Raw genomic sequence first — 11,749 nt, 5'->3', positions numbered from 1 at the left:
ACAGATAATATTTTGGCTCATACAAAAATAGAAATAAGATTTGACAAAAGAACTGGATACGTATTGACTGCATTTATCAAATGGTATATCATATGTATATCTTTATCATCTGTATACTCAGGAATATTATAAATTATAATATGAACTGTACCTTTAACCTTTCACCTCCTTTGTGAGTCTCTTCTGACGACCGCCATCTTGTCTAAGAGATTTTGCACGTCCGATAAACACCTCAGGTAATATTTCACGCTTTCTTTACAAAATGCATGCTACTAAACACTATCTACTCCGTGCCAACGTTAGATAACAGCTTATAGATAACATAAACTGTGAAGAAAGTAAGGCTTGCCGAGTTTTGATGGCGTAATTATCGGTGTTTTGTTGAGTGTTTTGGTTGTGAGATTTTACCCCCAAAGGGTGCCGTTGTGCACTATGTAGATAATCAGGTCACCGTTTGGGGCAGAGGTTGATGACTTGGTTACCTGGATGGAATCAACGAGCTAACGGCCAGTTGTTTGTTTGTTGAAACCCGAAACAATCACACTTGTAGCAAAGTCTTATTTTCCCTCGCTATAAAAGGCTCTTGTACATGTGGGGCTCGTATGGGGTTTTCGATTCATTGGACCCTTTCATAGACGAACTTGGTTCGGCCTCCCAAACAGATGCAGTTTAATCTGTGTATTATTGACTGTCAATCGCAATGACATTTGTGACATCCTGTCAAAGTTTACAAATATATTTTGTAAGACTTTTCTGTATGTAAGGTATCAAGGTGAATATGTATCATTTTGTTGTTGGTTGCGACCTGTCGTTGTTTTTGTTTACCTCCTCTTGGTTGATCTTGGTTTGAAACCGATTTTGTCTTTTCATTGAAATGAATGACATTCAGAATTCCATTGCCTCATTTTTCAATAGGTTGAAAGAAAGACATTATTTTTGTGTGAAGATTTAGCAGTCATTAGGTACATGTACAATAACATGGAAATGATGGGAAAAATTCAAGATTGTAGTTGCACTTGCAGTTTCAGAAAAAATATTTGTAAATTTTTAATTCTTTCACATTCTTGGAATCATTTGTAAGTTTTACTATGTTATCTACAGAGCAAACCTTTGTACGGATTGAAGAATGATTGGGAAAAATGTGTAATATGGTGCACAAACAAAACATCTTGTATGAAACGTTCAGGGCTTGAAATATAAAGGCCATGTTGATTTGATTCTATGGATGACATCTTCTGAGAACCCTAAAATCTGATGCGAGCGTGCAAATTAAGAAAAAAGTTGCCTTCATGATGAAATCTATGCAGTCAGGAAGGATGAACAAAACTTAACACACAGACTGACAGTATGGTATATCAGATCATAGAAACTTCATTTCTGTTGTTTCATATCTTTTTTGACTTTGGAATTGACTTGGGCATTCTACGACATTTGTATCCATTTTCCGAAATTATTTTTTTGGCAATTTACAGTTTGTTTTTTTCTCATTTTGCAGCTGCTTTGCATGATTTATAGTACAGCCGAAAGCCTTTTTGGGGGGAAAGTCCCGGGAAACGGACAAAACTTGATGCGCACACTGATGTCATCCATATTATCAAATCAACATGGCCTAACTTCCAATTTCCAGAAGAAGAAAAAAATATTTTAGATTGCAAAAAGTATGAAAAAATTGTAATTTGGTAGGCTGTAGCATGAATCACATAAAAACAGAAATATTGGAGCCCTAATTTTGCTTCATTTGGTTGCTGAGCGTGATTATTTCACGGAGAAAATCTTTTAATGTCATTTGCAGTTTCTGAACTCCTGATGGGGCAGGGAGCAGGGAAAGCCAAACAGGGTGCTGAGCAGCAGCCCGTTGCAGAGGATGCTGGGAAGGCAGCAGAGGATTCTGGGAAAGCAGCAGGGGATGCTGGGAAGGCAGCAGAGGATGCTGGGATGGCAGCGGAGTCTGCACCTTCCACTACCTCTACCAAGAGGTCCACCAGAGCAAGTCTTACTGCAACAGAGACGAACGTCTTGGATGTTTCCTTCAAGAAACAAGAAGGTACACCATCTGAGGTGGTATAGGGATTAAGCGCTGTTAAGTTACCTACTTCATTTTGACTGTCAACATATAATTATATACCCAGTACTAGTAGTAGGACCAGAACCAATTTGGTGCACTGAGCTAAGTTGTAGAGAGCCACTAGTACTGCTCTTACATTCAACGATTGTTGTGATTGCAGAATAAGGTCCAATTAGCTGAAAGTGTCATTGTTATGAATCAATCAATCGTTCGCAGGTGTCAGGGTCTGATTCATGGCCCCTGCAGACATGCATAGGGCTTGCCAGACTGGTTTATTGTTATGAATGAATATTGGTAAGTGATTGGTTGATTAGTTCATTGATTGATTGATTGATTGATATGTTAATGCATGGTTCACATTGTCTTTTTCAGGTTCTAGTGAGAAAGGTAGAAAGACAAAGACCACTGTTGCCATCTCCCCTGCCCAGTCCTCTTCTAGAAAAAGGCCCCGCATCCTTCCCTCAACAAGCACCACCAAGGACATGAAGGACATGGCACTGAGGAACAACCCAGTAGTGGTGCTTGAACGCTTGAACATGTCACCAAACCAGAAGACTGTGAGAGTTTCAGAGGTAAGCAACATGGATGATGGAGCTGTGGGATTCTCTGGTACGGGACAGACAACGTCAAGTGCATCTTCTTACAAGGAAGCAAGCACCAGTAAGCATGATGAAACGACAAGCATGAAACACTCTGTTTCAGCTGACACAGCAAGAAGCCCAAGCAGCAGTTTTGCTGCAACCATTGTCATGCAGGACATTAGCCCAACAGCTTCACCGCATAATAAGAGAGTCAGGTTTGAGGATGAAACTGTAGCAGAGTCAGATTCAGGTCCAATAGTCAGTGACGATGCTCAGGCTATGAAAGAGAAAACTGCCATAGCTTCCTCTGTCCCAGCAACATCAGGACCACCCCAATCCAACGTCACTCCTCAACCAAGTACCAGTAAGTCAGATCCAGCAGTCGAAGCCCCGGTAAGCTGCCCCCCCACCCCGAGGAGGAACAAACTTACAGCCAGGAAGAGCACCTTTTCAGGGAAGAAGCCCAAAAGGTCTGGTGTGCAATCAGCTGTGGCAGATACCAGTGAAGATAGTAGCGAAGCAGATTCTGGAGTTGATCAAGTTGAGAAGAAGAAAGAAGAAACCACCACAACAGTTGAGCAGAATGCAAGTTCTGTGAGCATGGAAGCAACTATATCTGAAAACATAGCTCCTGATAAAGAAGGAAGCAATGATGAAGAACAACCTCAGCCTGAAGAATTACAGGCATCGCCTGTAGCTTCAGGCGACCACAACTATGTCCGTGACTCGTCTCCAATGAAAAGCACAACAAAGGGAAAGAGAAAAGCTAAAACCGCACTCAAAAAGGCCAACGAGAAACAAGCAACGACTGAAAGCGGAACTCGTAGAAGGAGCTTGCGAACAACTAAAGCGAAAGAGTTTGGAAAGGAGTTTCAAGTGGACGTGTATTCCAAAACTACAACTGAGGAAGAAGAGGAAGCCGACAAAGAAGACTCATCTGAAAAGGAGGAAGAAATTCCGAAACAGCAATCGGAAAATGACGACCACTCGTACATGATAAGGGTTTCCCGAAGGAAGAGCAGAAAGCCACAAAAGTTGGACGTTTTAAAAGCTGATGCCTTGAAATTAGACCAGGAAAATGAAGCAACTGAAGAAGATGAGGAGTTGGCAGTCAAAGAAGAGGCTGAAGATGAAGAGAGAGATGAGACAGAGGCTGATGAGCCGTTTTACTGTTCCGAGTGTTCAAGATCTTTCACTCGCAAGCACACCTTCAACAGTCACATGGCGAGCCACGCAAGCGGGAGCAAAAACCCAAAACTCCAAAAATGTGACCACCAGGGATGTACCAAGACTTTTAGGCTGAAGAGCCACCTAGAGGAACACATGGTACTACATGATGTTGAAGATGTTGAAATGTTTGAGACCAAGGAAGAACTTTCAGACCAGCTTGAGACTCCCCAGGATGAAGGGACGGATGATCCTGATTACAAACCTGAAGTGCAGTTCGTAGGGAGAGGGAAGTCTCGAAGAATGGTTGAGCCTTGGGTGCCATGCCGTTACCCTGGCTGCAAAAAACTCTTCATCAGTAAGCGAGCCTCCAGTAAACACGAGCACCGCTGTCACAAGCCAGACCCTTCGCTGCGATATCCCTGTGCATATAAGGGATGCGAACAGACGTTCACGAGCCGGCATTACCAGGCCAAACACGAGCTAGCCGACCACCCCAACGACCCGGACAAGAGGCCGCTCCAGTGTCCAAACTGCCCGCTACGGTTCACTCACACGGGGACTCTGAGCAAGCACCTGTCAGTGCACAACCGCCCAAAAGACTGGGCCCCCATCTCTCACAAATGTACGCAGCCGAGCTGCACGCGGGCCTTCCCAACGCCAAGCAAACTCCGAGACCACCTCCTGTCGCATGGCGTTTGCGCCTCGCAGAAGTTCCAGTGTGAAACCTGCGGGAAGTTCTTCCCACGTAAGGGCCAGCTGAAGAAACACATCATGTACACTCACACCGACGCCTCCCACCCCTGCACGCAGTGCGACAAGAAGTTCCACACCGACACCAGTCTGGCCAGGCACGTGTCCATCGCCCACGAGAGGAAGTGGCCGCTGTCGTGCGAGCAGTGCGGCCGAGGGTTCCGCACAAAGTCCCTCCTGTTGGACCACCAGAACATACACCGCGAGAACCCAGTCACGTACAAGTGCACCGTGTGTGAGAAGGAGTTCCTGGTGAAGACCTACTTCAAGCAGCATATCCGTACTCACGACAAGGTGAGGCATTTGTATTGTATATAAAAATTATGTAATTTTCATTGATGCTGTGATTTTTCTATTACTTTAACCACACAATTGTAGCTAATTGAAGCAATTTGGGGACGGTTGCTGTGTTGGTACGATGTTCTTCTTTGCTAGAGACAGTCTTCTTTGGCCTGTCTTGTTAGCTTTCTTGTGTTAGCCGCGCAGGGTTGTGACCGTTGGAAGCAGACTAGAGCCAACAAGACTGCATTCCAGGCTAAGTCTAATGCTAATGGTGCTAGTAACTGACTTCTTTTCTTCTCCTGCAGAAACTGAAGACTCACAAGTGCTCGACCTGTGACATGGTCTTCTCTTCTGGCTTCCTGCTGCGACGTCATGAGGTCAGCCTTCAATACACATGTATATTATATTTATGTCTTATACATGTATCATCATAATACAAAACATGCCAAACAGAACATAGCATAGTTCCTTCGTTTACAATCACAATCAATTATTTACACGACCTGACGTTTTGATGACAGTCGGTCATCTTCATCAGAGCAATACTGACTGGTTCACAGTGCACTGAAGCTAGGTGTTACTGCTAACAATGCGGTCCCAAACGTAAATTAGTACATTAATAGATATTGTTAAGCATATATATATTGTTGGCAGTTATGTGTTTAACACCTAGCTTCAGTGTACCATGAACCAGTCTGTCAGTATTGCCCTGATGAAGATGACAGTCATCGAAATGTCGACTCATATACCTACAGTTTCTCTCCAGACATTTTGACTTGCCCTTCTTAATCAAGCTTCCTCAGTCATACTGTGGAGACAGCAAGATAGTACAAGGACCCTGGAATTTACCATATTTATACGTTTGGTATTACCACACTGTAGGTTCGGCACAGCGTCGACCGTACGTTCAAGTGCAAATTCTGCGAGAAGACGTATAAGCATCGTGGAGCCGTGGAACATCACCAGAAGAAGGAGCACCGGGACCAGTACGGGGAGGCTGGTGAGTTGTGCAGGGTTCTTCCCTGGATTATGAATGAAAGGTCAAGGTACATGTAGCAAGGTGATCATGTGGTTGGGGTTATTAAATTACAGAGAAGATTAAAGTCATAGTCAATTCAGTGCACACACTCTATAGAACAGACATTTAAAACTGACTAAGTAGACCACTCAGGGGACCTTGAAAGTAGAATCTAGTCTATGTGGACAGGTGGTTACTGAATTAAAGTTAATGTTCGTATGAAGGTTCATCTGTGATAGTAATCAATGTAAAAGTTCTTTTCTTCTTATTTCTGTACACAATATAAAGCACTCACCAATAAGCTTTTACTAAGTTTTAGTCAGTCCTCTGATCCTTTTCAAGTTAAAATGACCCAAAGCCTAGGTCACATGACCTAAACGGATGTGGGGCGTCAGCCGGCAATGGGTCAAAGGTGCCCAGCAGTAGGTATTGGCCCCTGTCTCAGTTGAGGGATGGTAGATTGGCTCTGATTCTCAATGCTTGTGTGAATGGGAAAAAGTATCTAAGCATAACAGACCACCAAAAAGTGGTCACATTGCAATTGGCCAGGTGTTTCTTGAGTAAAGGTGGTCACTTGCACAGGTTTGACCGTTGTTAAGCATGTTTGTGACACATTTAAATCTCACCCCAGCAGTGGACGACTACCTGAATCGTTTCGCCTGTAATGTGTGCGGAAGGACAGGACACACCAAACAGGTCATTGAGAAGCACATCAAGGCCGTGCACCTGAACCTGAGGGATGAGGCATGCCCGTATAAGGGCTGCAACAAGGCCTTTGTGGACCAGAATGCCCTGAGGTCCCACGTCGCTACCATGCATGACCCTTCACTTCGACCATTCAAGTAGGTGACACTAAATCTTGTAGTTGGCTCTTCACAAGTCATACTGTAGGTCATGTATAATTATGTAAAGAGATGAAATATAAGATGATTGTGTAGGATACTTTCAATTTGTAGGATATTTGATGAGAGTAAAATTACTAATTATAAATGATATTTTTTCAACCTTCTTTTCTTTTTGTTTGTTAAATACCAACGGACTTCCATCTACATTTTGTATTCACTGCTGCTTTATCTACATGCTTATGTGGTCTTCAGTATTAATATTTAGTCTTCATCATGCCATATATGCATCATTTGAAGGAATCTTACAACAGACAGAAATCATAGTCCTTCTGTCATCTTAATTGAGAATATTGCTGTGCCTCATATGAAATTATTAGACTTTAGAGTCAAATCATTCTAAATGATGAGCATGGGATTTCATGGTTTTGGAAAAAAATCAAGGGCTAAGGAAAACTCTAGGTCGTTCACATTGTTTGACACTACACCTTTCTTTTTGTACACATATCTGTTTTCATAGCTAGGTGTTGCTACAGTGTGAAATAGAACCAGCCATTATTGCCCCAAGGAAGGTGACAGATGGTCACACCGAAACGCTGAGTCATGTAAACATTGTAAACATAGATGTTTGTGAATGTTAGACATCCAGATAAACAATATATAAAGACAATGCAAATGCTACAACTGGATAAAATTCAGAGATTTACTTCCAGACGTTTTGAATGACGCTTCTAGTGACACTGAAGAAGAGTGATCTTATTGTATGTAGTTTTTAATAAAGAACTTTGTTGTAGAGTATCTGTTTCTTGTTTTACCATGGCCTTGACCCTCACCCCCAGGTGTGACAAGTGCGACAGGACCTTCTACAGGAAGAAGCAGCTTGACTGGCATGTGTTCTCTCACGACAAGGACCTCAGTCCTCACCAGTGTGACAGGTTGGTTACTAGTTATCTGTACTACCGGTAGGACTGAATCTGTAGCACAGGTCCACAGCAAAGTGGGCTTTTCTGCAACTAGCAAACTATTTTGAATGATTTCCTGCAAAATGTTAACTGTAACTGCAAGCTGTTTTCACTCGTTCTCATTTACTTCGTCATAAAAACGACAGTTTGGCACCTTATATGCAAAATTTTGCATGTCTCCTCAAGGGCTTTTTAGGCCACCCATTGCTATAACTTCTTCTAAGTCAAAACCCATAAGTAATGTTATGGCGCAATTTTCGTGGAACATAATAGGTGTTATGGGAAAATGAAGAAAGCATTGATGGTGCTCATAATTTGGATCATATCAAATCGTAAAGGCTGACCACAGCAATTTGTACATTTAAAGGAGAACAAGCATTTTATGATGTAGTTAGTGTAGAATCAACTTGTATATAGTCAAACCTTTACAAGTGACCTCCTCTACATAAGGATCACCTAGCCAATGTGACCTATTTTTGGTGGCCCCTGTTTTTCCCATTGACACTAGCATTAAGAATCCTGTCTATCAAGACCACCTGCATTCCAAACCAGCTGTCACTCACCCGACATGCCCGCCATCAAAAAGGGTTGCGGTCCTTAGAACGAGACGTGCAGGCATGGTCCACTGATCATTGTGCTTGTCAAAAATAGCTCGGGGAATTTCCCCGGTACAGTGAACAAGTAAAAACTTACATAGCGTCTGTCCTCTATGTCACAACCGGTGAAAGAATATCTCGTCAATGAGCTTAACTGGATTGATATCACTTCCAGTGTATTTCGTAACCTTTCCCTTGTGTTTCTGTTAATTTCCAGCTGTGGGAAGAAGTTTGTGTGTGCTCGCACCCTGCGTGAGCACATCGACGCCATCCACAAGAAGATCCGACCATACAGCTGCAGCTACTGCTCCAAGTCCTTCTCCAAACAGCACGCTCTGGAGGACCACCAGAGGATTCACACAGGTGGCAACAAGGGCCAATCTAAGATAGTTATAGGATATTGGAGTTTTATTTCTACACAACCAGTCACTTACCTGCTGACGTTTCGGTGTCTGTCAGAGCTTCTGACTAAAGCTTAGCCGCATTTGGGATTGTGTTCTCGCCACAAAAGTGCCACCTACATCGGCTACTTATAGCGGCGAGAAGCAGTACTCCAGTCAGAGGCCCTAAAGAAGGTGTCTGACAGACACCAAATGTCAGCAGGTAAGAAGTCACTGGTTGTGCAAAAAGAAAACTCCTATCTTCTACCAGCCCGATGAAATTATTTTCGGATAGTTATAGGAATAAACACATTTTTTTAACACCTCAACCCTGGGTTAGTAACTGAGACTGTTACTTGAAGGCATGGCTATTTCTTGTTCTTTTCTGAATTAGTATTAGATACTTAGTAGTTGGAACATCCACCAGTTTATTAGATGTTGGCCTTCAGTTCCATATATGTGACATGGATGTATGTAGAAGCTATACCATAATAATATAAATAGCACTTACATGACCCATGCAAGATTTCTAGTACTTCAGCCTTGAGATTATGTTTCCACAGATTTGTCAGGTTATCTTAAAATGATAACTTAAAAACATATTATCAGCAAAGTTCCGTTAGTATTACTACAGAATTGTAGTTTTTTTGTTAAATTGTAGATTGTGCATCCCAAATCCTGTATCCTGCTATTGAAAGAGGTTGTGCCATTTGCTTTATTACTCCATGTGTGAAATTTTTTTCTCTTCCTATGACCTACAGGAGAAAAGAAGTGGCCGTGTGACCTTTGTGACGAGAAGTTCATCAACACTCATTACCGTAAGGTGCACAAGGTCAAGGTTCACGGACTGGGGCACCGCTGTCCGCAGTGCAACCTCTCCTTCATGTCGACCCTCGCTCTCGAGCGCCACCAGAAGAGGCACGAGACGGAGAAGAAAACGACGCGTATGTACCGTCGCAAGCAACCAAGGGAGTCAACAGAGCAAGACGTTCCGTTTCCTGCCACGTCGTCTGGTACGCCAGCGAATGCAGCCGAAATTCCGTCCACGTCGCAACCAACCCAGGTACACGCCGCATCCAATCAGAGCGACAACAGCGATAAGCTGAACTGCGAGTTCTGCCCGGAGAGCTTCGTCGCCTTCGAAGAGTGGGAAGGGCACTTGTCGAAGGTCCACAAGTGCGCCGTGACGGTGTTGTCGGAAACAGGTCCAGATGAAGAGCCGGTGTACAAGGCCGTGATCCAGCCTACCTCCGAGGATGGTAGTATACCGAACATGACCAAAATGCCCGGAACACAGACCGATCCGGCACCCAACAATGACGAAACAACAGGAGCTGTACAAGAGATGCCGACAGAAGGGGGCACCCTGGTAGCAGAGGCTATCGCAGACGAAAGCTACGCCACAAAGACGATGCTCAACCTCATTGATAAGTTGAACAACGAGGTCGAACAGCCAAAAGAGCAGACTGAAACGAGTGCCATAGAGTCGTTTGATGTCATCAGTGGGGATGACTACGCCAGTCGAACCATGTTGTCTCTCTTGGACCAGCTCAGTACTGAGGCGGCGCCCACCTGATGAAGTTAGAGAGAGTAGAGGGTAGAGCGATAGTGTAGATGGTTTTAGCATAACCTGTTTCTTTATCCAATCAGTGCAGCTATTGCCATGATATTAGGATGTACTCATTCTTCAGTGTGTGCCTGAAGAAGAACAGTTGTACTTACATTGTGGAAAAGTGAAATTTCCTTGATTGAGAAAGAGTTCCATATACATCTGTAACATTTCAAGGGGAAGAGGTTATGTTAGAAATTCTATAAAAAAATCTGCCGAGTCTATATTTGGCACGTTAATGAACACAGTTTCAGAAGACTTACATGGAATGGCAAGTTTAGCAACATAACATGACTATAGATAAACATGTTATTGTAGGACACTACTGAGACATTGAAGGCACATTCACAATGGTGGCAAGAGACCTCAAATACTTACTCATTAAGTCAGAACTCATATAAAAACAATTGGTTAATTATTATCTTGAATACATGGATAAGAACACTGGTAAGCTTAATGTATGCAATACAGCTATGAGGTCTACATAAGAGTTAGAATTAATTATGTGTTTATGGTGATTTAAACATTAAGCTGTATCTAAGGCAATATACCACTACTAGTATTCACTGCCACAATACTTGTAAAGACACTAGTAAGAAAGTATTAGTGTGCCATTCTATTCTTCATCAAATATTGCCAGTCATATCCAAAGTCACATTATATCCACGATAACTGCCAAATGTAGCCTGATTGATCATTTAAGCCCATCTTATTTTCAAGCAGCTCATCATCATGATCAATGACTGAAATGTATTTTATGTTCATATCACATTCTAGTACATGTATTTCAAGAGAATGTAGTGTATCATCTAGTGTTGTGGTTAGCTCAAATCGTGGCCAAATTTCAAAATACCGGTACTTGAATTAAGGTTAGGTTTACCTGTGCTCTTTATTCATGTGTCATTATCTGTTCAAAACTTATCTTAAGATACTCTAGTACTGTGTAATTGTTATCCAAGAAAGGGGGTGTTAGCATATACTGGACCTTGGACTCCTCTATGTCATGCTTTCTAGAGTAAGACACAACTTGAAAACAGGCTATTTTTTTTTTAAGTTAAAGGAAGTAGGATGAATCTTAAAACTTCCTTGCTATAAAGTATACGACTCACAAGTCGTGCATTTTTCTTCTTTATGCTTTTTCTAAGAATACTTGATAGACATCCTAATATTCCTTAACGCTACCTTACCCACACATGTTAATTGTTCCACTTTGATATTTACTTGTTTAGAATGTTCTGCACTTCTTGTTCTTAAGTTTGTTGCTTGTAGACTCATGTTTTATCAGTTTACACCTATCACTTATCTTTTTATATTTTGCTTCTTTCATTGAGGGACTGAAGCTATAAGATATGCACTTTTGTTGATAAAAAATACATATATTTGTTACTTGTTGGTTCATTTCTGTTTTTCCTTTGTGGTCATTGCGTGTGTGAAATTTCCTTTTGGGAGTATGGGTCCGCTACATCATATGAAAACCATTGTAGATATTAAGGT

The 11,749-nt window shown here is 42.3% G+C and overlaps 1 protein-coding gene across 2 annotated transcripts; it reads left to right on the top strand.

Annotated features, from left to right (window-relative positions):
• The first annotated feature begins 135 nt into the window (after positions 1-135).
• Positions 136-11,653, top strand: LOC136438151 (uncharacterized). 2 transcript variants are annotated; one of them, XM_066432877.1, is made up of 9 exons: positions 136-236; positions 1,793-2,044; positions 2,438-4,860; positions 5,154-5,225; positions 5,731-5,848; positions 6,501-6,708; positions 7,548-7,643; positions 8,484-8,629; positions 9,408-11,653. In XM_066432877.1, the coding sequence occupies exons 2-9, from the start codon at positions 1,807-1,809 to the stop codon at positions 10,220-10,222; spliced, it is 4,116 nt and encodes a 1,371-aa protein (XP_066288974.1). In that variant the 5' UTR covers positions 136-236; positions 1,793-1,806; the 3' UTR covers positions 10,223-11,653. The 2 variants fall into 2 exon arrangements, with proteins under 2 accessions (XP_066288974.1, XP_066288973.1); XM_066432876.1 differs by having other exon boundaries at positions 137-236; positions 6,498-6,708.
• Positions 11,654-11,749: the final 96 nt, after the last annotated feature.

This window comes from Branchiostoma lanceolatum, chromosome 7, assembly GCF_035083965.1.
Source record: "Branchiostoma lanceolatum isolate klBraLanc5 chromosome 7, klBraLanc5.hap2, whole genome shotgun sequence".
NCBI lineage: Eukaryota > Metazoa > Chordata > Leptocardii > Amphioxiformes > Branchiostomatidae > Branchiostoma > Branchiostoma lanceolatum.
The sequence above is the reverse complement of the archived record's forward strand: the minus strand, read 5'-3'. Positions and strand labels throughout refer to the sequence as shown.

Bases quoted from the DNA above. Each gene is read 5' to 3' on its own strand.
- LOC136438151 (XM_066432876.1), top strand. From the start codon at position 1,807: ATGGGGCAGGGAGCAGGGAAAGCCAAACAGGGTGCTGAGCAGCAGCCC. The intron at 4,861-5,153 runs GTGAGGCATTTG...CTTCTCCTGCAG, and splicing joins ATATCCGTACTCACGACAAG to AAACTGAAGACTCACAAGTG. The intron at 5,849-6,497 runs GTGAGTTGTGCA...ATCTCACCCCAG, and splicing joins GGACCAGTACGGGGAGGCTG to CAGTGGACGACTACCTGAAT.